The sequence below is a fragment of the Apodemus sylvaticus genome, chromosome X (genome assembly GCF_947179515.1).
Source record: "Apodemus sylvaticus chromosome X, mApoSyl1.1, whole genome shotgun sequence".
NCBI classification, from domain to species: Eukaryota; Metazoa; Chordata; class Mammalia; order Rodentia; family Muridae; genus Apodemus; species Apodemus sylvaticus.
Genome location: NC_067495.1, coordinates 133,283,323 through 133,311,293, shown reverse-complemented (window position 1 = coordinate 133,311,293; position 27,971 = coordinate 133,283,323). Strand labels below are relative to the sequence as shown.

At 40.8% G+C, this 27,971-nt stretch overlaps 1 protein-coding gene across 1 annotated transcript in view; it reads right to left on the bottom strand.

Annotated features, from left to right (window-relative positions):
• Positions 1-15,595, bottom strand: part of LOC127674693 (cancer/testis antigen 55-like) — a 34,050-nt gene extending 18,455 nt beyond the window's left edge. The window contains exons 1-2 of the mRNA XM_052170343.1: positions 15,562-15,595; positions 14,504-14,688 (exon numbers count right to left, since the gene is read on the bottom strand). Coding sequence (XP_052026303.1) covers positions 14,504-14,688; positions 15,562-15,595 — 219 coding nt within the window. The remainder of the gene's footprint in view (positions 1-14,503; positions 14,689-15,561) is intronic.
• Positions 15,596-27,971: the final 12,376 nt, after the last annotated feature.

Here is a 27,971-nt window from a genome sequence, read left to right as displayed (position 1 = left end):
CATGCAGAAGAATGGGAATTGATCCATCCTTGTCTCCTTGTACTAAGCTCAACTCCAAATGGATCAGGGACCTCCACATAAAGCCAGACACTCTGAAGCTAATAGAAAAGAAACTGGGGAAGACCCTTGAGGACATCGGTTACAGGGATAAAGTTCCTGAACAGAACACCAATAGCATATGTTCTAAGATCAAGAATTGACAAATGGGACCTCATAAAATTACAAAGTTTCTGTAAGGCAAAGGACACCATCAAAAGGACAAATCGGCAACCAACAAATTGGGAAAAGATCTTCACCAATCCTACATCAGATAGGGGGCTAATATCCAATATATATGAAGAACTCAAGAAGTTAGACTCAATTGCCATAAAAGGAGAAAGCAAGGTTTTTCATGACAAAAACAAATATACACAGTATCTTTCCACAAACTCAGCCCTTCAAAGAATAATGAATGGAAAACACCAACAAAGGGAGGGAAACTACACACAAGAAAATGCAAGAACGTAATCTCCTTTTACCAAATCCAAAATAAGATAACCACGCAAACATAAAAATTACATCAAAAACAGCAAGAACCAACACTCACTAATCCTTAATATCTCTTAACATCAATGGACTCAATTCCCCAATAAAAAGACATAGACTAACAGTCTGAAGGCTTCTTGTATGTTCATGGACATCTCTTCTCTAGGTTAGGGAAGTTTTCTTCCATAACTTTGTTGAAGATATTTACTGGCCTTTTAAGTTGGATATCTTCACTCTTGTCTATACCTATAATCCTTAGGTTTGGTCTTCTCATTGTGTCCTGGAGTTCCTGGATGTTTTGGGTTACCAGCTTTATGCATTTTGCATTTTCTTGGCCTGTTGAGTCAATGTTTTCTATGGTTTCATCAGCACCTGAGGTTCTTTCTTCTATCCCTGGTATTCTGTTGTTGATGCTTGCTTGCATCCATGGCTCCTGAATTCTACCCAAGTTTTTCTATCTCCAGAGAAGTCTCACTTTGTGATTTCATTATTGTTTTTACTTCTACTTTTAGATCCTAGATGGTTTTGTTCAGTTCCTTCACTTGATTGTTTATGTTTTCAGGTAATTCTTTTTTTTTTTTTTTTTTTTTTTTTTTGCCTTTTTTGGCTTTTTTTTAGAGACAGGGCTTCTTTGTGTAGCCCTGGCTGTCCTGGAACTTACTCTGTAGACCAGGCTGGCCTAGAACTCAGAAATTCACCTGCCTCTGCCTCCCAAGTGCTGGGATTAAAGGCGTGTGCCACCATCTCCATGCTTTTTCCTATAATGCTTTAAGGGATTTTTGTTTTACTTCTTTAAGGGCTTCTGCCAGTTGACCTATGATCTCCTGTGTTTATTTTTTATTCAATACATGTTTTATTTACATTTCAAATGATTTCCCCTTTCCTGGCTCCCCCCTCCCCGAAAGTCACATAAGCTCTTTTCCCTCCCCCTGTTCCCCCATCCACCCCTTCCCATTTCCCTGTTCTGGTATTGCCCTATATTGCTGCACCGAGTTTTTCCAGAACCAGGGGCCACTCCTCCTTTCTTCTTGGACATCATTTGACATGTGGATTATGTTTTGTGTATTCAATGTTTCTAGGTTAATATCCACTTATTAGTGAATGCATACCATGATTGATCTTTTGAGACTGGGTTACCTTACTTAGTATGATGTTCTCCAGCTCCATCCATTTGTCTAAAAATTTCATGCATTCATTGTTTTAATGGCTGAATAGTACTCCATTGTGTATATATACTACATTACTCTGTTGAGGGTCATCTGGGTTCTTTCCAGCTTCAGGCTATTATAAATAGGGCTGCTATGAACATAGTGGTGCATGTATCCTTATTACATGCTGGGGAATACTCTGGGTATATACTCAGGAGTGGTATAGCAGTGTCCTCAGGAAGTGATGTGCCCAGTTTTCTGAGAAACTGCCAGACTGATTTCCAGAGTGGTTGGACCAATTTGCAACACCACCAGCAGTGGAGGAGTGTGTTCCTCTTTCTCCACATCCTCACCAGGCCCTGTTTTCTCCTGAGTTTTTGATCTTAGCCATTCTGACTGTTGTGAGGCGAAATCTCAGGGTTTTTTTGATTTGCATTTCCCTAATGACTAATGATGTTGAGCATTTTTTAAGATGTTTCTCAACCATCTGAAGTTCTTCAGGTGAAAATTCTTTGTGTACCTCTGTACCCCATTTTTAATAAGGTTATTTGGTTTTCTGGGGTCTAACTTCTTGAGTTCTTTGTGTATATTGGATAGTAGGCCTCTGTCAGATGTAGGGTTGGTGAAGATCTTTTCCCAATTTGTTGGTTGCCGATTTGTCCTTTTGATGGTGTCCTTTGCCCTACAGAATCTTTGTAATTTTATGAGGTCCCACTTGTCAATTCTTGATCTTAGATCATAAGTTATTGGTTTTCTGTTCAGGAAGTATTCCCCTGTGCCCATGTCCTCAAGGGTCTTCCCCAGTTTCTTTTCTATTAGTTTCTGTGTGTCTGATTTACGTGGAGGTCCTTGATCCACTTGGAGTTGAGCTTACTGCAAGGAGACAAGGATGGATCAATTCTCATTCTTCTGCATGCTGACCTCCAGTTGAACCAGCACCATTTGATGAAAAGGCTATCTTTTTTTCCACTGGATACTTTCATCTCCCTTGTCGAAGATTAAGTGGCCCTAGGTGTGTGGGTTCATTTCTGGATCTTCAATCCTATTGCATTGATATGACTGTCTGTCACTGTACCAATACCATGCAGTTTTTAACACTATTGCTCTGTAGTATTGCTTGATGTCCGGGATGCTGATTCCCCCAGAATTTCTTTTGTTGTTGAGAATAGTTTTAGCTATCCTGGGTTTTTTTTATTCCAGATGAATTTGAGAATTGCTCTTTCTAACTCTATGAAGAACTGAGATGGGATTTTGATGGGTATTGCATTGAATCTGTACATTGCTTTTGGCAAGATGGCCATTTTAACTATATTAATCCTACCAATCCATGAGCATGTCAGATTTTTCCATTTTCTGAGGACTTCCATTTCCTTCTTCAGAGACTTGAAGTTCTTGTCATACAGATCTATCTCTTGTTCGATGAGAGTCACACCAAGGTACTTTATATTGTCTGTGGCTATTGTGAAGTCAACAGGCTGAAGTCAAGAAAGAGGAAACACAAAAATCTCTTAAAGAATTAAAGGAAAACTCAAACAAACTAATGAAGGAACTGAGCAAAACCATCCTGGATCTAAAAACAGAAGTAGAAACAACTAAGAAATCACAAAGGGAGACAACTTAGGAGATAGAAAATCTTGGGAAGAATTCAGGGGCCATAGATGCAAATATCAACAACAAAATACAAGAGACAGAAGATGCTGCCGAGACCACAGAAATCACGGACTCAACAGTCAATGAAAATGTAAAATGCGAAAAGCTTGTAGCGCAAAATCCCCAGGAAATCGAGGACACAATGAGAAGATCAAGATTATAGGTATAGATGAGAGTGAAGATTTACAACTGAATGGGCCAGCAAATATCTCCAACAAAATTATGGAAGAAAACTTCCCTAACCTAAAGACAGAGATGCCCGTGAATATACAAGATGCCTACAGAACTCCAAACAGACTGGACCTGAGCAGAAATACCTCCTGTCACATAATAATCAAAATGCCCAATGTACTAAATAAAGAAAGAATATTAAAGGCAGTAAGAGAAACAGGGCAAGTAACATATAAAGACAGGTCTATCAGAATCACACCAGACTTCTCACCAGAGACGATGAAAGCTGGAAGATACTGGGCAGATCTCATGCAGACTCTAAGAGAACACAAATGTCAGCCAAGACAACTATACCCAGCAAAACTCTCAATCACCACAGATGGAGAAACCAAGATATTCCATGACAAACCAAATTTACACAATATCTTTCCACAAACCCAGCTCTGCAAAGAACAATAGGAGGAAAACTCCAATACAAGAAGGGAAACTACACTCTGGAAAAAACAATATAGTTACCTTCTTTCATAAAACCCAAAGAAGATAACCACTCAAATATAAAAGTAACATCAAAAATGACAGGAAGTAATAATCACTATTCCTTAATATCTCTAAACATCAATGGACTCAGTTCCCCAATAAAAAGACATAGACTAACAGACTGGATAAAGAAACAGGAACCTGCATTTTGCTGCATACAGGAAACACACCTCAGTGTCAAAGAAAAAAACTAAGTCAGAGTAAAAGGCTGGAAGACAATTTTACAAGCCAATGGTCCCAGGAATCTACCCTGAGTTGCCATTCCAATATCAGATAAAATTGGCTTTCAACCTAAAGTCATCGAAAGAGACACGGAAGGACACTTCTTGCTGGTCAAAGAGAAAATCCACCAAGAAGCACTCTAAATTCTGAATACCTATGCTCCAAATGCAATGGCACCCTCATTCATAAAAAAAAAACTTTACTAAAGCTCAAAGCACACATTGTACCTAACACAATAATTGTGGGTGACTTCAACACTCCATTATCCTCAATAGACCTATCAGGAAAACATAAACTACACAGGGACACAGTAAGATTGAAGCTTTGGACCAATTGGATTTAACAGATATTTATAGAATTTTTCATCCCAAAGCAAAAGAATATACCTTTTTCTGAGCACCTCATAGTACACTCTCCAAAATCGACAATAGGTCACAAGACAGATCTCAACAAATATAAAAAAAATCAAAATTATCCCATGACTCCTATCAGATCACTATGGAGTAAGAGTTGTCCTCAATAGCAACAAAAACAACAGAAAGCTCACATACACATGGAGGCTGAACAATACTCTACTCAATGATACTTTGGCCAAAGAAGAAATAAAGAAAGAAATCAAATACTTTGTAGAATTTAATGAAAATGAAGGCATAACATACCCAAATCTATGGAACACAATGAAAGCAGTGCTAAGAGGAAACTCATAGCCCTGAGTGCCTCCAAAAAGAAAATAGAGAGAGTTTACATTAGCAGCTTTTAGGCACACGTGAAAGCTCTGGGACAAAAAGAAGCTAATTCACCCAAGAGGAGTAGAAGACAGGAAATCATCAAACTCAGGGCTGAAATCAATCAAGTGGAAACAAAGAGAACCATACAAAGAATCAAAAAAAAAAACCAGGATCTGGTTCTTTGAGAAAATCAACAAGATAGATAAACCCTTAGCCAGACTAACCAAAGGGCACAGAGACAGTATCCAGATTATCAAAATTAGAAATGAAAAGGGGGATATAAGAAAAGAAACTGAGAAAATTAAAAAAAAATTATCACATCCTACTACAAAAGCCTATACTCAACACAACTGGAGAATCTGTAGGAAATGGACAATTTCAAATACCAAAATTAAATCAGGATCATTTAGATCATCTAAACAGTCCCATAATCCTTAAAGAAATAGAAGTAGTCATAGAAAGTCTTCCAATCAAAGAAGGCACAGGACTAGATGGTTTCAGTGCAGAATACTATCAGACTTTCAAAGATGACCTAACATCAATACTCTTCAAACTATTCCACAAAATAGAAACAGAAGGAACACTACCCAACTCCTTCTATGAAGCCACAATTACACTGATACCATAACCACCCAAAGATCCATCAAAGAAAGAGAACTTCAGACCAATTTACCTTATGTGTTTTCCTGTATTTCTTTAAGAGATTTTTGTGTTTCCTCTTTAAGGGCTTTGACCTGTTGAGCCATGCTCCCCTGTGTTTTTCAAGGGGGTTATTTAAGTCTTTCTTGAAGCTCTCTATCATCATTATGAGATAGGTTTTTAAATCCAACTGTAGCGTTTCCCAAACCCTAACCCTAACCCTAACACTAACCCTAACCCTAACCCTAAACCCTAAACCCTAACCCTAACCCTAATCCTAACCCTAACCCCTAACCCTAACCCTAACCCAAACCCAAACACCTAACCCTAACCCTAACCCTAACCCTAATCCTAACCCTAACCCCTAACCCTAACCCTAACCCTAACCCTAACCCAAACACCTAACCCCTAACCCTAACCCTAACCCTAACCCTAACCCTAACCCTAACCCTAACCCTAACCCTTTTTTTCCTGGTGTGTTGGGGACTTGCTATGGTGGGAGAACTGAGTTCGAATGCTGCCATGTGGCCTTGCTTTCTGTTGGTAGGGTTCTTGTGTTTGCTTTCACCATCTGGTTATCTCTGGTGCTAGTTGGTATTGTAGTCTCTGGCTGGAGTTTGTTCCTTCTGTGGGCCTGCAAGCCTGTGTCCTTACTCCTCTGAGCCCTGCTGGGAGATCTCTCTCTCCCTCTCCTGGTTGGCTATGCACAGAAGGCTGTGGAGTTTCCTGGCTCCCTGGTGCAAATAGTGGTGGAAAGGCTTCCATCCCAGATGCAAAACTGATCTTATGCCCTGTATGCTCCTAGCTGGTCCCCTCCAGAGAGAAGGTGGAGATCTCACCTCTGGGCTCAGAAGTGAAAGTGCTGCTGCCAGATTTCTTGTGATCTCTTCTTGCAGGCTGTGCACAGAAGGCTATGGAGTCTCTCGGCTCCCTGATGCAAAAAGAGTCAGTCACTTTCAACCTTCACATGGAAGCCAATTGTTGGAATTTCTGGGAATCTGAATAATGACCCTATTTTCAGTCCTGGAAAGGAACGTGTACCGCGTCCACATGTAGTGGAGTACATTACCTTGTACTCCAAGTTCAGCAGCCTCAAGTTCAGAAGCATTTTATAATTGGAGGAGGAGAATTGAGCAAAGGGTAAGTACAAGGACAACAGCATATATGTGGCTATAAATGACAGTGGATGGGCAGGGGGAAATCACACTATCCTACAGTACCTATCTTTCTTGAAGTTACAGTAACTGTGGCACTGGGGAATTTTCTTTGTTTGATATGTAGCACTTTGGGGAATTTATACCACATTCTCTCCTCTTTGTCAGAAACCTTTATAACCCTTCTAAAGGAATCTTCTTATGCTGGTGGAAGAACTGAAGACTAACTGCTTCTATACTGTTTCTGGTGGTGCAAGATTTAAACGGCATGGACCAAACAATAAGATCAGGAGAAAAAGAGTCAATGGTCAGCCCAGGAAGGGCAGCCAAGGCCTTCAGGAGGCTCAGGACTAACCCACTAAGGTCTTTTGGTTTTGACATTGGACCTGATTTATTTTGACAATTAGCTAGCAATCTACATTGTCTAACAGCCATCTAATAATTTTCTTGCTATCTCTAGTTGATTTGTCTAGAATCTATATTCTTCTCCCAAATAGACACATGCTAGCCTTTTAAACCTGCAGTTTTCTCTATTTCTCTATGATGGGGCAGCCAGTAAAAGATCATCCTTCTACTGCAGTATGGTGCAGTCTTAGGGGGTGTCATTCCTTATGGTATTCTGGTTTCTCCTCAAGTGTCCAACCATGAGGAAACCACTCTATGAACTATTTAAGGGGAGCTGCTCTATTGGTACTTCAATCCATGGATTCAAAGTGAGGCCACCATCCCTCCTCCAGACACATCAGCAGACGCCCTTGGGATTAAAGATGATCATCACACTGTTTTCAGGTTTTGATAAGTGTCTTCTAAGGAGGGGGCCTGGGAATACTGGCACATATAAAGATTGGTGCTTACCACTGTGCCCTCCCGCAGAGCAGCCAAAGGGCTTGAAGAATCAATATTTCTTAATGCTACCTATGGCTCCAACATTGTTCAGAGATTCTTTAATGAGTTTCCCTGTGGGAGAAGTTACCATGGACATGACTGCTTCTCCATCTGAGATAAAGTACACTGTTTAGCCCTCAACATCTATTTTGACCACAGGCTCCTGAGGGTTGATCTCAATGGAGTCTCTTAACTTTCAATCTGAGTCTATATCCCAAGTGGCAGCTTCAGCCCACTGTGGGGCCTTTTGTTTCTCTGTGGCTGGTGCAGGGGCCTTTTTTTCCTTGCGGGGTTTTATCTTTGGCTCCTGGTTCTCTCTTTCTGTGATAGTCATTGTTCTAGTGTCCTTCTTCCTTGCAGTAAGAACATTTGTCCCCCTGTAATAGCATCTGGTGATCTCCTTATCTTTTAGGTTGCCGAGTGTCTAAATTTTCTCCAATAGCCAATGTGAACACCATCCTTTTTAGCTTTTCTCTCTAATTACTTTTCTGTTTATTTTCAGCCTCTTCCATGTTAGCAACCACTTTGATGGTGATGTTGATGTCCTGTTCAGTATTCATTAGTGTGAATCACTTTTGCTTTTAGAGCTTTCAGATAACATCAAGTGCCAACTGTTGGGCAAAGCTGTGTTGACTATTGACCAATGCACATGGGCTTCTGGGTCAAAATGCGTATCCTATCTTTAAGTGTCACCACGCGGATCCTGGAATTGTTTGGGGACTCCTGAGTGACTTCTGAAATTATGACAAGATTTGTGACTTGCAAAATCTCCATCCTGAACTCCTCCGGGATGACTTTTCTCATTCTGAGAAAGGCCTGGAGACCTTTTGGTGTGTTGGGGTTACATTCGGGACATTCAGTACTGAAGATATCAGTAAATCACTCTACATTATTAGTGTGTGTGTGTGTGTGTGTCTCTCTGTGTGTGTGTGGTGCTTTAATGACCAAGCAAGCAGTTGCTGCCCGTAAGATCATATACTCTTCACCTATAGTAATAAAAAGGGGGGCAGTCAGGAGTTGTTGACAGTTGTCTCAAGTAGGGTGGTGGCTAAGCATAATGGTGGCCAGAAAGTTGATCACAACTTATGGCTGCTCTGCGTATGGTACGGTATGATGTCAATAGTTAGGGATGTCAACAGTGGTGAATGGCTGATAAACTTATGGGACTGGGATTAGTCTGCGAATCCCATCTTTCTGGAGACTGGCTGACCTTGGAGATTGATACAACAGGAATAAGAGCAACAGAAGTCTTCAAGGCATCTGGACCTTAAGCCATCTGAGGTGAGAGATCTCCTCTAGTGGTCTGTGGTCAATGGATCCAATAGCAGCTTTGGTATGAGCTTTCTTTGGGTGGCCAGAAGAATATAAAACAAACATTGGAGCTTGGGTTTCTGGATTCTGAGGGTGGGGATGGTCACACCCAGAAGAAAGGGTATACAGTGGATGTTCTGTATCTTGATCATCTACCTGGCTTTGGCATGGTTGAAACTATGAAAGGGTAGTATAAAAGTGGATTCCTAAAGGGCATGGAATTGAACCCTGTCATGGGGGTGAAGGGCCATACCCAGTACTGACATAAAGCAACTTTTCAGGTGGCCTTGGTCTTCAGTGCAGGCAACCCTAAATCTTCCTCTGGTGGCCAGGTCCAGAATTCTTTCTGAAGGCCAGAAAATGATGAAGGAAAGAAAGCTAACTTCAGACAAGAACAACAACATGAAATCAATACTTGTGGCACCACCTCTGAGCCTAATAAAAGTTTGTTCCATCTTTCTGTTTACAGTAAAGCTGAGTTTGATCTTTCATTCCTCTGAATTGACTATTTTGTACACTACCATAGGAAGGGGATCTATAGATAAACACAATATTTACCAAATGAAGTGCTGGTAGTGAATGAAAATTTTCATTGAGAAATAAACTTTGGAAAGGCTCAAAGACACACAAATTGGAGGCAAGCTGAAAGGTGAAATCATACCTGGTTACATTTGCCTGCTCACTCCTGGGATATTGAGCTAAATACATTTCTCCCACGTGGTGCTTGGATGCCCAAAGGCCATTGGCAGTAGAGAATCTGCTCCGGTTTATGAGAATAATGCATTTACCTGACATTGGGGGTGTTTGCTTGTTAAATCACTATCCAATAGCACATGTTTTTGAACTGACAAGCTACCTGCCTAAAGTGAGTCAGGTTGTCAATGAAATTACCAGGGTGTTCAAAAAAAAAAAAAAAGAGTCATAGCACACAGAACTTTGGATTACCTGTCAATATTATTTTAATACACCAGAACCTTAGACATAAGGTCGAAATGAATTACAAGGTCTCCTTAATTCTCAGTTTCCACCGGGGTCATTGACACAGCTCTCCATGAACATTGTGGTTGTATACTTTCCACAGTGACCAGGTCCACTATGTTGTTTAATCTGGGTGTATACCCAGAAGGCATATGGAGAGAATCAAGGGTAAAAAATATGCTGGATTCCACCATGCCATTTCTTCCATCAATGCTAGTAACATAAACCTATGATGAGAAACAATGGTAGTGAGTCTGGGGAAGCAATGTAACCCACCACAGACGGCCCTCCACACCCCCAGACTCCCAGCTCCAATCAGCAGGTCTCTCACCACATCATGACCTCACACTCTACCTCCCTGACTTTACAACTCAGTCTCAGGCTGTCCTAACCAAGGTCTGACCTGCCTTAATCAGTAGGCTGAACAAACCCAAAGCACTGAATGTTTCCCCACAATTTCCTCATAGCCAAGATGATTTTCTAACTGTTGTCAACAGCACAGCCTAACATCAAGGAAAACACACAACTTAGAATTAAGCACACATTTAGGAATTAAAAACACACACTCACACACACACAAACACACACACACACACACACACACACACTACATTGTTCTCTGCTTATTTCCTTTTCAGTCAGTGAACACAGGTGTCCACTCTGGCAGGGGACATACTGCCAAACATACTAAACAAAATCCTGGACAAGAAAAGAAAGAAGGAGAGGCAGCTGCCTACCCATGACAAGACAACATGGAGGTGAATTACCTCTTCCATATATTGAGTGTTTAGGGGGCTCACAGAGTGGATATTGATCTTTGACGTTCCTGGATTGGTGGAATACTCAACAAGCAGTAAGTCTCCTTTGAAAGGCTTAAATGCTAAAACAGCCAAGAAAGTGAGAATGATTCAGTATTAATACAGTCTGGTCACATCACATATCCTATGTCCTTCCTCACTTCCATAAGTTGAGTAACTTTTCCTGCGTGTAAAGTAATTTCCCAAATACTTAATCAACTTAAACTTCTTCCTAGAGGAAGAAAAGAAGAAAGCCCTGTAAACACTGGTTCTTTTACAATGATGCTTTTGTCAGGCAGTGAGAAAGACATGTGTGGTGCAAGTATTTTCAAGATACATCACTTACACTTACGCAGTGCCATCATTGATTAGATTTTGAATGTATCCTTGGGCAGTGACACAAAGATTAGACTCTCTGCATTCAGAAATGCAATGGATGGGTTTCCTACTCTCATGGGCAATGCTCTGTTACATGTGAGTTTCCAGTAGTTTTGAGGAACCGTATGTGAAAAACCAAAATTAAAAAATCACTCAGCCATCAATCGACTGAGGCAGGAAAACCACAAGGTCACGTGGTGATGGTGGTCACAGGGGACAGGATCTATAGGCAATGTTTAAAATGCTGGCATTTCCCCCTGTATTGTAACTTACTTTCAATTTCAAGGACACTCCCACACTCTTTCCAGCTTAAAACCCAAGCTCAATACTTATATTTCTTGCTCTGTTTTTAAAGCTATAACTCCTACCTCCTGAAAACATGTACAATGGGAAGCACTTTTCTTTGCTTATGTACACATCTTCTTCAGTTACTGAGGTGACACAGCTAATGCAAAGTTTTCTGCCAAGTTTTGATGGTTCACTGCCTTCAGGAAGATCATTCATAGCTTTCACCTATAAGAGAAGACAATGACTGCAGGTAAAATAAAAATTACACACAGGTGATTGCACCCTTACCACGGATTCCCCATCAAAACAATAGCATCTACTCCTGGGCATAGAAGGGGTGCTATCATATCTGTATTGAAGTGCATCAAATCTACAGGTTATGAAGACATTTTTAAGTAAACAGGAAAACCAGGCCTACGTCCTTGTCAGACACACCAGACCCAGGTGATGTGCAACTCCCTCATTTTAACCTCATAAAGAGGTGTACAACTATCACTTTGATGGCAATGGCCCCCAGTGACCTATTTTCTGACACATGATGGTTTAGTTAAAGATTGTCAGGGACAAGCAAAGAATGGTCCTGGCTCTTCACCTGAGCTCATTCCTTGTTGCTGATAAGTTCTATTTACCTGCTTTTTCCAGTCCTGTAGATTACCCCTGTGGCCCTCATTCAATCAGCCCACCCGTTCCTGACCGTGGAGAAAGTCCTGCTCTTTGGCTCTGCATCTGGACATAGATCTGTATGATGATGATCCACAGCACCTGACTCTACAGAAGCAGTTCCTTTACTACAGTCTGTTTCAGTTTCTAATCTCATCAATGAAGACTCTATTTACATTGTTATCATCCTATTTCTGAATGTTCCTGACAATCTCCTGAGGCCTCTTTAACCATGTGTGTGCATTATGTAACCTGTAGTTTTTGTTCCTTTACATATTGATTGTGATGAGATTTAGGAATAGTGATTAAGGGGGCTGGAGAGATGACTCAGCAGTTAAGAGCACTGACTGCTCTTTCTTCCATAGGTTCTGAGTTCAAATCCCAGCAACTACATGGTACCTCACAACCATCTGTAATTAGGGTTGATGTCCTCTTCTGGTGTGTCTGAAGACAGCAACAGTGTACTCATACATAAATAAATCATAAAAAATGGATAGTGATTAAGATTGTAATAAAAGAAGCTGTATATTCTTGTCCAGATTACCAAAGAAAGCAGGATTTTCTGGTAAACTGCCACCATTGAAATCACTGATTTTAAGTGAGGTAACCCAGTCTCAAAGCTCAATCATGGTATGCACTCACTAATAAGTGGATATTAACCTAGAAAATTGGAATACCCAAAACCTAATCCACACATCAAATGAGGTACAAGAATGATGGAGGAGTTCTGGAAAGACTCAGTGTAACAGTATAAGGCAAAACCAGAACAGGGAAGTGGGAAGGTGTATATGGGACAACAGGGGGAGGGAAGGGGACTTATGTGACTTTCGGGGAGTGGGGGGCCAGAAAAGGGGAAATCATTTGAAATGTAATAAAAAATATATCGAATAAAGTATTCATTAAAATAGAAGTCACTGTTTTATCAATCTATTGTTATTCGACAAATTCTGACTTTGTGGGTAAGCATGAGTGTTTTCCTATGTTCCTGACAGAGTGCACTTATGGCAGAATTGATATTTTAAAAATATTTGGAAAACAAAAACCTAGATTAAAAAAGTTGTGAGAGAACACATAACTAATTTCCTAGTAAATATATTTTTGTGATTATGGAAAGACCTATCGGGAATCTATTTATAAGAAGAACAAGATGTAAAAATTATAACTGTATCATTTAGATGTTAAAAATCAAAATAATATTAGACTCTGCTTCTGTTTTCAATCTTACCATAAATAATAATAATAATAATAATAATAATAATAATAATAATGTCTGTTTAAAAATACTTGCAAAGGGATCTTCTGTTGCCTGCCTTTGAGACTCTCAATTGAGACAGTATAACTAAAAATAATTTGACAATAGCCATCAATATATAAATAGCAGAACTGAAGTGATACAGAATTGTTAGCCTTCCAAAACTTATAGTAGTATTTAAAAGTTTGATTTATGTTGAATATACTTTATTTCAGGGATAGAAAGTTAGCTCAGTGTTGAAGAGCACTTGGTGTTGTTGCAAGGGACCCAGGTAAAAAACACTGCATCTACTTGGAGGCTTCCTACCTCTTCTGCCAAGAGGCCCACATGTGGAAGACAGATGCAGGCCAAACACTCACACACATAAATAAACATAAATCTAAAAATTAATCAATGATGCACACTTTAGCTGACATGGAAAAGTGTATAAGATATACTGTCACATTAATTCTGGTAGTTTGGACGTTGAATAGAAAATAGCTGGTCACTATATGATAGAAGTTACTGGATTATACAGAATCATCATTTACATATTGTTGAAATATTAACAGAAGACAAAATATCTAGTAAGCAAAGAAGCATCACTGCATTTAAATATTAGAAAATTAAATCCATTACTCTCAGAGAAGTGGGTTGTCAACTTTGACCATATACCAACATTGTTGGAATCTTTTTTAAAAAATTAGGTTTTCCCCTTGTAACTCTGGTTGGCATGGAACTATGTAGACAAGGCTGGGCTCAAACTCATAGAAAGTCACCTGCTTCTGACTCTGGAGTGCTGGGATTAATGCCATGCACCACCATGCTCACCCAATGTAGGACTTGCCTAACAAGCTCAGATATTTGAACCCTTGGTCCCCAGTTGGAGACACTGTTAAGTGAGGTTTAGGAGGTGTGAGCTTGCTGGAAAAAAATTGAGAATTTTAGAGATTAGCAACATTTCTAGTTCTGCTTCTGTGCTTTGTAATTGTATTTGAAGAGGTGAGCACTCAGCTTCCTGTTTCTGTCACCATACCTGCTGCTTTCCCCTATGCCTCTCGGTCATGATGATCTCTTACTTTTCTAGAACCATAAGCGCAAGTAAAACACTCTTCCTTAAGTTACTCTGGTCACGGCATTTTATCACAGCAACACAACAGCAAGCAATACAGTAAGAGCCTCTACAGAACCTCAGCCATACCTTGATTGCTTTCGGGATATGAGTTCTTTGGTTTTCTCCCACAAGTGCAAGGACATTTGTCCCGATTTGCAGAGGTGTGTTGTCACTGATTACGTCCATATTGAAGAGGATGGTTTCATTAATCCAGCCGTAGTCCATACACAGAGAGGTTACAACACCCTGAACGGACTTAAACTTGGAGTTATCTACGACACAGGAAAACAAGGTCACACTGGTCCATGTCAAATGCAAGCATCCCCTACACACAAGTTCTACTCTCACCACCCCTGTAGATAATGAGCACACAGCATCACTTCTCTGACCACTAGACAACAGCCATCCCTGCATCCTAAGGTTGTGACTGCTGAATGGCACCTCCGTGTCATCTCTTTCTGCTGTGGGTGACCTGTCCCAGTGAGACTGTAACGTGTGTTCATCCACCTGCTCAGGAAGCCCCTTTAAACTGGTATACTATGCCTAGTATGCATACGCCTGAGTCGGCAGCAGGAGCACGTGTGGAGCCGGAGCTCTAGATCCTCCAACCTCCCTCTGACAAAGCACTAAAAGACGCCTGCAGATGTCAGGACGCTTGGCAAAACTTTCTTGTGTGCTTCACGTGAATAATGGGTAAGTGATGTTTGGGGATGTGGCTCCAGTACCCTGCTGGGACAGCCGGCCACCGTCCTTTATGGTGGCCCCCTTACAACCCTGCCTCGTGGCTGCTTCAGATACTTGTGTGCCTGAAAAACAAGGCTAAATTCCCTCTCAAAGTGAGAGGTCCCCCTTCTCTGGGGGATAGACAGAGGCACTTTCGAGGACAAGATGCGAAGGCAGAGACAGGACAGCCCACAAAGCCTGTGTCACCTGTTCTGTGAGTGTGTGCAAACACCCTCCGGCTTTGGCATACGGGAGGAGCTTGGCACACAGTTAAGTGCTGGCCTAATGTGGAAACTCAGGCACATCCTCACGATGAACGGCCACCCAGGGTCCCCCTCGGCTATTTGCACCTTAAGATGGAGGATAGCCTTTATGAGGAATCTCCTTGAGTGGGTGTATTGTGGAGGTGGTTCCCAGATTACCTAGAGGCTGTTCCTGTGATGTTTCTTCAGACATGTTCCTCCTTAGAAAGAATGCAGATGCCCACCGTAGAAGTTTAAGCATGGTGGTATCACCATCAGCTTGGGCAATGCCGAAGGCTTACAGATGACTCAGCAGGCTTCCTTTTTCTGACTCTTGGTATATGGTCCTCTTCCCTAGCCTCTGTGAGATGAAAGTATATGGCTAAAGGGAGGCTCTCAGGAAAGCCAGGGACAGTGTGCCTCCCTGGTCCCTGCCAGCTTCCCTTAAACCTCCGTCTCCAGGGAGAGCCCACCTCTTTCCACTGGCCAGCCAATGAGAAACAACGGTGTGTTTACATCACTGCTTATGTCATTGCCTCTAGCCAATGAGAGGCACCAGGGAAGGGCGCTCAGTCCTGCCCACCCATTATGAGGGCACCAACAGGAAGTTCTCTGGAAAAGCCACTTGCAATTGTGCCCTTGGGTATTCAGTTTGGTTTTAAGGGGCTGGCTGTTTTCTACATTTTCATGAGAGAGTCAGGAATTTGTCTTAGGAAGTGTAGCAGAAACTGGTGTCCCTGCTCTGCCCACTAAAAATAGTGCTTGGTGGTGGATATAAGCAGTAGCCAGGAGGCTGGCTAGTTAAGGCACTTTTTTTGCCTTTAGCGAAGGCCCCTGTTCAGTCCCTAGCAACCACAAGGCAGCTCACAACTCTCTAAATTCTAGTTATATTTGTTCCAACGCCCTCTTCTGGCCTATCCCATACCAGGAATTCGAGTGGTGCAAAACACACATATACAAGCAGAAAATGGTGGCTCATGCCATCAGTGCTGTTAATGGCAGCTCTCTGGAGACAGGGGCAAGAGGTATCTATGTGTCTGAGGCTTGCCTTGTCTACATACCAAGTTGTAAGCCAGACAAAACTTCACAGTGAGACCCTATCACAACAAAACAAGACAAAGCAAAACAACAACAAAAAAACAAAACCTTATGTGTACATATAAAATAATTTTTAAAAGCACTAGCCACCGTTGTTAGATTCCAATAATAGTGTGTGTCAGAGAGGTGGGGGAGAGAAATAAAACATTTTAGAGATTGCATTCCTATTGTTTAATATGATTCACTTTATAATTTGAAGTAGAGTTGTTTTCCTAGTTCTTTGGTACACATGCCAATATTCACAGACAGAGGGTAAAACATTGTAAATTAGGCTATCTTCCCAAGGTGAAGTAAAATTCTTTTGGGATACATGCTTAGATTATTGATTGAGGAGGGAACCAGACCACCAGAGCTGTACTGAGGCCAAAATATAAAGTCTATAACTGGCCTGGCAGAAGTGAAGATATTCTAACAGGATACTTGTGTCTCTTTGTCTGACTATCAGACAGTGGAAACAATGAACTCCCCCCAAATGGGAATTTTCCCAGGAATCTCATGCTGAGAGAAGAAAATGGCCCCATCCAGAGTGGGATGTTATCTTCCAGTCAGGGATTTCTCAGTTCCAACATTTTGGCCACCTACTTCACAGGACAATAATACTAAAGCCTAGACAGTGATGGGTCAGTAGTATGCAGGCCCAAATCTTGACTGGGACTGCTTAGATGTACATATCTTGAGACTTGTATCTAAACTTGTATCTCACTTCCAGGCCCTGAAAATAGACCTGGGAGATATCTTTGGATATCTTTGTCCTGCTCCCCATATGGCTCCACTAAATAAATCATTTTTTCTACTTTTAGGGTGGTTCTTTTAATTGGTTTATTTGAGGATGATTAGCTGTAGCTGACTTGAAGCTCAGGTTGTAACCCCCAAGTTTGATAACAGTCCCTAAAAAGTTCCTCTGTATAGCACAGGATACAAAAAACTTTGACCCCTGGAAATTCCAAATATCTGCTCTTGCATGGGAAAGGCATCCTGCCTTATTTCAATGTGTTGTTCTTCAGGCTCATAGTAGACATCATTGAGCAGGAAAAGGATTACTTTGCTGGAAAAGCCCATATGACCAATAATTTGCTGCCTGGCACAGGCCTGTCTATGAGTGTTACAGTGAACCCACCAATAATGATAAATTAGAAACAATTTATAGCAAGAAGCATCGAGGATGACCCCCAGACAGACCAAACCCAAGAGAGAATGTAAACCCTTGTTCAGCTCAGACATCCACTGGCGCCTGCATGACCAGAAGAAAGGCTGAAGGGGCGCTAAAGGATACAAAGCCAAGGTGAAGGACGAGTCAAAGAGAAGATCTGCATGGTTGTCTGCTAAACCTGCTCCTCCAAAGCCAGAGCCCAAGCCTAATATGGCCCCTGCGAAGAAGGGAGAGCAGGTACCCAGGGGAAGAAGGGAAAGGCTGACACAGGTAAGGATGCGCATCATCCTGCAGAAAATGGAGACTCCAAAACAGACCTGACACAGGAAGGAAGTTTAAGGTGCTGGAGATGCCATGTGACGTGTGTGCATTTTTTATAACTATGTCCTTCTGGTCACTGTACCCTTTGAATTACTATTTTTACATGTTTTATAAAAATGCAGAATTTTTTGCATCCACTCTTCTGTTGAGGGATACCTGGGTTCTTTCCAGCATCTGGCAATTATAAATAGGGCTGCTATGAACATAGTAGAGCATGTATCCTTATTACATGGTGGGGAATCCTCTGGGTATATGCCCAGGAGTGGTATAGCAGGATCTTCTGGAAGTGAGGTGCCCAGTTTTCGGAGGAACCGCCAGATTAGTTTCCAGAGTGGTTGTATGGATGGAGCTAGAGAACATCATACTAAGTGAGGTAACCCAGACTCAAAAGGTGAATCATGGTATGCACTCACTAATAAGTGGTTATTAACCTAGAAAACTGGAATACCCAAAACATAATCCACACATCAAATGAGATACAAGAAGAAAGCAGGAGTGGTCTCTGGTTCTGGAAAGACTCAGTGAAACAGTATTTGGCAAAACCAGAACGGGGAACTGGGAAGGGGTGGGAGGGAGGACAGGGGAAGAGAAGGGGGCTTACAGGACTTTCGGGGAGTGGGGGCAGATAGAAAAGGGGAAATCATTTGAAATGTAAATAAATTATATCGAATAAAAAAAAACTTGAAAAAAAAATGAAGAATTTTGTTTTTCCTCTTTTTTTTTTTTTGTAAAGCTATATTGTTAGCACGCAGAACGCTTCATTATTGGGATGGAAGGATCCTGTGTCACAAACAAAATATCTCTCAAGCTGGATCGAGGACAGACATCCTCTTTCCCTGATAATTTTGAAAGGCTCCTGTTGGCTCCCAGGAGAGACATCCTGGTCTTGACAAAGGTGGCCACCAAGGCACAAAATGCCTTGTGGTCTGGGAAAGCTCCAAATACATTTTTATATCCTCTTCCCCTATACCATCAACAAAGATTAATTCACTTAAAACCAGAGACCTGTGGAACCTGGCCCCCAAAATTGGTTTTCCAGTCTTCTGGGGGATGTGAACTTTGCAGTGACTTCATCAAATATCTCCCGAAGAGTTCTGGTTCCTTTATTTAATTATTGTGGGTCTTCAGATTGATAATTCTGCGATGTTTGTTTCCTGAAAGTCAGGGTCAGCTTGTGAAAAGTTGTTAAACTTAATGTGAAATGTCAACTCTCAATCTTAGCTACTTTCCCCTTTTCAAAACATTGAATCGAGACTTCACTGGGCTTTATAGTGGCTTTCTGATTTTGGTAGTCTATGCAAGAAGGGAATGTGAAATTCTTGTATATTGTTAATTTCTGCCCATGTCCTGCCTGAAATCCCATGATTGTTTGTGAAAAGTATCTTTACTAAAGCTGGGTACAGTTAGGCTTGGAAAAAAGAGAAACAATTTATAGCCAATTGAAAGATTTTATTTTGGACAGCCAGGACTACACTAAGGTACTTGTGTGTCCCTTCCCCCACAGCACTGAGCTGGACTTCTCAGCCCATCCCATCAGCTGCTACATTCCTGGTCACCACCCCCAGCCTTCTGCTTGTGTTATCCCTGGCCTTAGTTCTTCTGAGAACAATACAGCTGCTTTCTCCTGGAAATCAAGGCTGCCTCAGGGCAGTCTCACCTGGAAACATCCTGGGACTTGTGAGACATGAAGTCCTTTAACCCCAACTGAGAAGAGGGGGCGGCAGGGTTATACTTTAAAGGCTATATATTGACTAGAATAATAGTAAAGTTCGGTCTTAATCGGCAAATGAAGTCCTGAAACATTTCTGTTTCGTTTCCTCCCCATTTATCCCCAGAATTCTCTTCCAGGTCTCCAGCTCACCTGTGGTTGCGGGCAGCCACACTTGTGGACTCAAGTATTACCCTGAGCATGTAGACCAAGGAACTTTTAAAGGCAACCAGAAGTTTATCCACCTGAGCTATTAGGCCAATAGGGTGTAGATAGGTTTGATATGGTATGTTCTTCACATCATGCCCCATTGCATATAATCTTCTTTCCTCAGTGACTCCAACAAACTGTAGGGTATTGTTTCAGGGTTGAAGCAGTTCCTATAATTATCCTCCACAAAGGCAGAAAGATGGAGTCATCTAAGTCCAATGAACACTCGGCAATGTCTAGACACACACACACACACACACACACACACACACACACACACACACTGGAGACAAATATCCTTTTCTTTGTTATTTTGTGACCTTTTATCTGGGGGTCTTTTTCTCATTTTCCCATTTACATATGTAAAAACTCTTTCCTTAATGTTCCCACAATATGGTAGTATCTCTGGACTGTCTCCACCAATTTCCAACAAGGACACAGACACATAATTATTTATGAATGCTTAGTCTTACAACTAGCATGTAGAACTCAATAACCCATTTTATACTAATCCACTTTTCCCACATGACCCATTATCCTTCGGTCCTGACATCTGTTCCTTCCTCCATGTCTGGCTGATGAACCTCCTGTGCCTATCTCCCATAGTTCCTGTCTCTGCCAGAAAGTCCTGCCTCTCCTCTCCTGCCAAGTTATAGGCTACCATATCTTCCTTAAAGCCAATCAGAGGATGCCTTAGGCAGGTGAAGAGTGACAGAGACACACCTTTACATAGTATGCAAAAATGTTATCCAGACAGCTCTCCCTTTTAGTCCCATAAAATGTACTTTCTCTATCATCAATAAATTATATACATTAAGAATACTTATGAGAACCATCATGCAAGAACTGTATTCACAATGCCCAGTTCACATGTATTTGGCAACCTTGGAGAAAGTACTCCATTATCTATCCTCTGTTGGGGAGTTCAAAGTTCTCTACCTAAATCACTTTCTATTTGCATTTATCAACCTAAAAATGTATTCTTAGACCTTAAAACTATTTCTTAAATACTAAACAGCTTAAGCTAAATGGACTATAATTATGTAGTCTTCAACTCCACAAAAGACCTGAGAAGGATAAATACTGCCTGAGTAAACACAAAGTATAGAGCACGCAGCTTCCACAACTATAGAAATTTTAGAGACTGCTGGACACCTAAACAGGCACCGAGGAATTCTCTACAACATTGGGACATCCAGGCAGACAGAAAGGTGGAGTCATCTGGGTCCAGAATATCTGACAGACTTGTCTGTGAAACAGAAATTACTGAAGGACAGACCTAGCTTGCTTTTGCAAAGTTCATCAGTGTCCTGCATGTCCACAGTTTGGACAGCATGCTGTCAGCTGTAGAGGTAAGGACAGCTTTTTGCCCGGTGGCAACTTTGCCACAAACAAACTAACTTCATGTGCCTGAAGTAGTATGGGGGTGCTGCCAGGATCTGATGTTTCTGTCTCACTGTGATGAAAAGCTTTATGTCATTAAAACATCTTAAATATCATGTTCTGCAGATTTCTGAATTGTTTGATGACCACCTATCTGCCTAAACTAGTCTGAATAGACATATATTGCTTGTTTTTTTAATTCTATATATTCTTTATTTACATTTTCATTTCTTTATTTTTATTTTTTACTATATATTTTTATTTTCTATATTCTTTGTTTACAATCCAAAAGGTTTCCCCTTTCCCAGTTCCCCCACCTCCCATTTGTCCCATAAGTCCCCTTTTCTCCATCCATTCTCCTATCTTTCCCCCTCCCTTTTCTCTGTCCTGGTACTCCCCTACAATGCTGGATCAAGCCTTTCCAGGATTAGGGCCCTCTTCTTCCTTCTTCATGGGAATCATTTGATATGCTAATTGTATCTTCAGTATTCAGAGCTTCAGGGCTAATTAATATCCACTTATCAATGATTGCATTCCATGTGTATTCTTTTGTGATTGTGTTACCTTGCTTAGGATGATATTTTCCAGTTCCATCCATTTGCCTAAAAAATTCATGAATTCAATGTTTTTAATTGCTGAATAGTACTCCATTGTGTATATACACCACATTTTCTGATTCCATTCCTCCACTGAGGGATATCTGGGATCTTTCCAGCCTCTGGCTATTATAAATAAGGCTGCTATGAACATAGTGGAGCATGTGACCTTATTGCATGCTGGGGAATCCTCTGGGTATATGACCAGGAAAGGTAAAACAGGGTCCACTGTAGGGAGCTGCTTGCCCGTTAACTGTCGTTAACTGTCGTTAACTGTTAACAAGTCCTTATTTGGGTGGAGCCTGTTGAGTCTTGCGCCTTCCACGTGGATACAACCTATCAGCAATGCCCACATGGCTAAGCCTGATTGGCTGGCTATTAGTATTTAAGGGCTGGGCTGATTCTCTCGGGGTCAGAAGAAGGAGAAGAAGGAGAAGTACAAGGGTCCTGAGTAAACTGCTTGAAGAAGATCTTCCTGTGTTGCGTCATTCCTTGCCAGCGAGGGTGGACGCGACAGTCCTCCAGAAGTGTCATGCCCAGTTTTCTGAGGAACCGCCAGAATGATTATCCAGAGTGGTTGTACCATCTTACAATCCCACCAGCAGTGAAGGAGTGTTCCTCTTTCTCCACATCCTCACCAACAACTGCTGTCTCCTGAGTTTTTAACCTTAGCCATTCTGACTGGTGTGAGGTGAAATCTCAGGGTTGTTTTGATTTGCATTTCCCTAATGGCTAATGATGTTGAGCATTTCTTAAGGTGCTTCTTGGCCATCTGAATTTCTTCAGGTGAAAATTCTTTGTTTAGGTGTGTACCTCATTTTTTAATAGGTTTACTTGTTTCCCTGGTGTCTATCTGCTTGAGTTCTTTGTATATATTGAATATTAGCCCTCTATCGGATCTAGGTTTGGTGAAGATCTTTTCCCAATTTGTTGGTTCATGTTTTGCCCTTTTTTTGTTGTCCTTTGCCTGACAGAAACTTTGTAATTTTATCAGGTCCCTTTTGTCAATTATTGATCTTAGAGCATTGGTGTTCTGTTCAGGAACTTTTCCCCTGTGCCTATGTCCTCAAGGGTTTTACCCCAGTTTCTTTTCTATTAGTTTCAGTGTGACTGGTTTGATGTGGATGTCCTTGATCCACTTGGAGTTGAGCTTAGTACAGGGAGATAAGAATGGATCAATTCACATTCTTCTGCATGCTGACCTCCAGTTGGTCCAGCACCATTTGTTGAAAAGGCTATCTTTTTTTTCCACTAGATGTTTTCAGCTCCTTTGTGAAAGATGAAGTGGCCATAGGTGTGTGGATGCATTTCAGGGTCTTCAGTTCTATTACATTGGTCCACTTGCCTGACATTGTACCTATACCATGCAGTTTTGGTCACTGTTGCTCTGTAGTATTGCTTGAGGTCTGGGATATTGATTTCCCCAGAAGTTCTTTTACTGTTGAGAATAGTTTTAGCTATCCTGGGTTTTTTGCTATTCCAGATGAATTTGAGAATTGTTCTTTCTAACTGTATGAAGAACTGAGTTGGGATTTTGATGGGGATTGCATTGAATCTGTATATTGTTTTTGGCAAGATGGCCATTTTAACTTTATTACTCCTGCCAATCCACGAACATGGAAGATTTTTCTATTTTCTGAAGTCTTCTTCGATTTCCTTCTTCAGAGACCTGAAGTTCTTGTCGTATAGATCTTTCACTTGTTTGGTTAGAGTCACACCAAGATACTTTATATTGTTTGTGGCTATTGTGAAGGGTGTCATTTCCCTAACTTCTTTCTCAGCCTGCTTATCCTTTGAGTATACGAAGGCTACTGATTTGCTTGAGTTGATTTTATAACCAGCCACTTTGCTGAAGTTGTTTATCAGCTGTAAGTGTTCACTAGTGGAGGTCTTCGGTTCACTTAAGTAGACTATCATGTTATTTGCAAATAGTGATAATTTGACTTCTTCCTTTCCAATTTGTATCCCCTTGACCTCCTTATGTTGTCTAATTGCTCTAACTAGAACTTCAAGTACTATATTGAAAAGATATGGAGAGAGAGGGCAGCCTTGTCTAGTCCCTGATTTTAGTGGGATTGCTTCAAGTTTCTCTCTGTTTAGTTTGATGTTGGCTACCAGTTTGCTGTACATTGCTTTAACGATGTTTATGGATGGGCCTTGAATTCCTGTTCTTTCCAAGACTTTTAGCATGAAAGGATGCTGAATTTTGTCAAATGCTTTTTCTGCATCTAATGAGCTGATCATATGGTTTTTTCTTTGAGTTTGTTTATGTAATGGATTGCATTGATGGATTTCCTTATATTGAACCATCCCTGCATCCCTGGGATGAAACCTACTTGATCATGGCGGATGATTGTTTGGATGTGTTCTTGGATTCGCTTAGCAAGAATTTTATTAAGTATTTTTACATCAATATTCATAAGGGAAATTGTCCTGAAGTTCTCTTTGTTAGACATTTCTGTGGTTTTGGTATCAGTGTATTTGTGGCTTCATAGAACGAATTGTGTAGAGTTCCTTCTGTTTCTATTTTGTGGAATAGTTTGGAGAATATTGGTGTTAGGTCTTCTATGAAGGTCTGATAGAATTCTGCACTGAAGCCATCTGGTCCCGTGCTTTTCTTGGTTGGGAGCCTTTCTATGATCCTTTTCATTTCTTCAGGTGTTATGGGATGGTTTAGATGATCTATTTGATCCTGATTTAGTTTTGGTGTTGGATATCTGTCTAGGAAACTGTCCATTTCCTCCAGATTCTCCAGTTGTGTTGAGTATAGGCTTTTGTAGTAGGATCTTATAATGTTTTGAATTTCCTCAGTTTCTGTTGTTATATCTCCCTTTTCATTTCTAAGTTTGTTAATCTGGATACTTTCTCTGTGCCCTTTGGTTAGTCTGGCTAAGGGTTTATCTATCTTGTTGATTTTCTCAAAGAACCAGCTCCTGGTTTTGTTGATTCTTTGTATGGTTCTCTTTGTTTCTACTTGATTGATTTCAGCTCTGAGTTTGATGATTTCCTGCCTTCTACTCCTCCTGGGTGAAATAGCTTCTTTTTGTTCCAGGGCTTTCAGGTGTGTCATTAAGCTGTTAGTGTATGCTCTCTCCATTTTCTTTTTGGAGGCACTCAGGGCTATGAGTTTTCCTCTTAGCACTGCTTTCATTGTGTTCCATAGATTTGGGTATGTTGTGCCTTCATTTTCATTGAGTTCTAAAAAGTCTTTAATTTCTTTCTTTATTTCTTCCTTGACCAAGGTATCATTGAGTAGAATATTGTTCCGTTTCCACGTGTATGTGGGTTTTCTGTTGTTTTTGTTGCTATTGAAGACCACTTTTACTCCATAGTGTTCTGATAGGAGGCATGGGATTAGTTCGATCTTCTTATATTTGTCGAGGTCTGTCTTGTGACCAATTATATGGTTGATTTTGGAGAAGGTACCATGAGTTGCTGAGAAAAAGGTATATTCTTTTCCTTTGGGATAGAATGTTCTATATATATATCTACTAAATCTAATTGGTCCAAAGCTTCAATTAGTTTCACTGTGTCCCTGTTCACTTTCTGTTTTCCTGATTGGTCCATTGAGGAAAGTGCAGTGTTGAAGTCACCCACAATTATTGTGTTAGGTGCAATATTTGCTTTGAGCTTTAGTAAAGTTTCTTTTAGGAATGAGAGTGCCCTTGCATTTGGAGCATAGATGTTCAGATTTGAAAGTTCTTCTTGGTGGTATTCTCCTTTGATGAATATGAACTGTCCTTTCTTACCTTTTTTGATGACTTTGGTTGAAAGTCATTTTATTTGAAATTAGAATGTCTACTAAAGCTTGTTTCCAGGAACCATAAGTCCGAATAGCTCGGGACGATTTCCCACAGTCTTTGATTTCTTTCCTTATTTCTCCCTTGACCAAGGTATCATTGAGTAGAGAATTGTTAAGCTTCCATGTGTATGTGGGCTTTTTGGTTCTTTGTTGTTTTTGTTGTTGTTGTTGCTATTGAAGACAACCCTTATTCCATAGTGATCTGATAGGAGACGTGGAATTAGCTTCTTTTTGTTCTAAAGCTTTCAGGTGTTCTGTGAATCTGCTAGTGTATGCTCTCTCCAGCTTCTTTTTGTAGGCACTCAGAGCTATGAATTTTCCTCTTAGCACTGCTTTCATTGTGTCCCATAAATTTGGGTATGTTGTGCCTTCATTTTCAGTAAGTTCTAAAAAGTCTTTGATTTCTTTCCTTATTTCTACCTTGACCAAGGTATCATTGAGTATAGAATTGTGAAGCTTCCATGTGTGTGTGGGCTTTTGTTGTTGTTGTTGCTATTGAGGACAACCCTTATTCCATAGTGATCTGATAGGAGATATGGAATTAGTTCCATCCTCTTATATCTGTTGAGGTCTGTTTTGTGACCAATTATATGGTCAATTTTGGAGCAGGTACCATGTGGTGCCGAGAAGAAGGTGTATCCTTTTGATTTAGGATGAAATGTTCTATAGATATCTATTAAGTCCATTTGGTCCAAAACTTCTGTTCATTTCACTGTGACTCTGTTTATTTTGAGTTTCCCTGATCTGTCCATTGGAAAAAGTGGGGTGTTTAAGTCCCCCACAATTATTGTGTGGAGTGCAATGTATGCTTTAAGCTTTAGTAAGGATTCCATTATAAATGCAGGTGCCTTTGTACTGGAGATGTTCAAAATTGAGAGTTCTTCCTGGTAGATTTTTCCTTTGATGAATATAAAGTGGCCTTCTGTATCTTTTTTGATGACTTTTGATTGAAAGTCTATTTTATCTGATATTAGAATGGCTACTCCAGCTTGTTTCCTGGGACCTTTTGCTTGGAGAAGTGTTTTCCAGCCTTTTACTCTTATGTAGTGTTTGTCTTTGACACTGAGATATGTTTCCTGTAGGCAGCAAAATGTTGGGTCTTGTTTACGAATCCAGTCTGTTAGTCTATGCCTTTTTATTGGGGAATTGAGTCCATTGATGTTAAGAGATATTAAGGAATTCCGGATCGAAAGAAGGAGGTAGAACCAATAACAAAATCACAAAGGGAGACAACTTGGGACATAGAAAACCTAGAAAAGAAGTCAGGAGTCATGGATCCAAGCATCAATAACAGAATACAAGAGATAGAAGAGAGAATCTCAGATGCATAAGATACTATAGAAAGCATTGATACAATAGTCAAAGAAAATGAAAATGCAGAAGTCTCCTGACCCTAAATATCCAGGAAATACATGACACAATGTGAAGACCAAACCTAAGGATTATAGGCATAGAAAAGAGTGAAGATCTCCAACTGAAAGGGCCAGTAAATGTCTTCAACAAAATTATAGAAGAAAACTTCTCTAACCTAAAGAAAGAGATGCCCATGAACATAAAGGAAGCCAACAGAACTCCAAATAGATTCCACCAGAAAAGAAATTCATTCCTTCATATAATAATTAAAACAGCAAATGTACTAAAAAATGAAACGATATTAAAATCAGTAAAGGAAAAAGTTCAAGTAACATATAAAGGTAGACCTATCAGAATTACACCAGATTTCTCATCAGAGACTACGAAAGCCAGAAGAGCCTGGGCAGACATCATGCAGAACCTAAGGGAACACAAATGCCAACCCAAAGTGCTATATCCAGCAAATCAGAGGCCTTCCTATACTCAAAAGATAAGCAGGCTGAGAAAGAAATTATGGAAATGACCCCCTTCACAATAGCCACAAACAGTACATGTCGCGTGCCTATTGTCTCGCCGGCAAGAATAACGCAGGGCAACAGGATTCTTCTGTGGACACTCTTTTATTGTACAGCTTTTCTGAGCAGGGACCCCGAGGGAGGAAAAGGCACAGCTTATATATGCTAGGAGACTCATGTCGCTACCTGATTGGTGCAGGCCTCAATGCCTTATTAACATGCCCCGAGAGTGGGCTGTAACGTACTTGGGTCATGCGCACTGTGTCCTTTGGGATGGACAATAGACATGTCCTGCTGACTCATGCACAGGAAACCGGTGCCATCTTTGGGTGAGGTACAGGCGGCTGCCAACAAGTATAAAGTACCTTGGGGTGACTCTTACCAAACATGTGAAAGATCTCTATGACAAGAACTTCAAGACTCTGAAGAAGGAAATGGAAGAAGACCTCAAAAA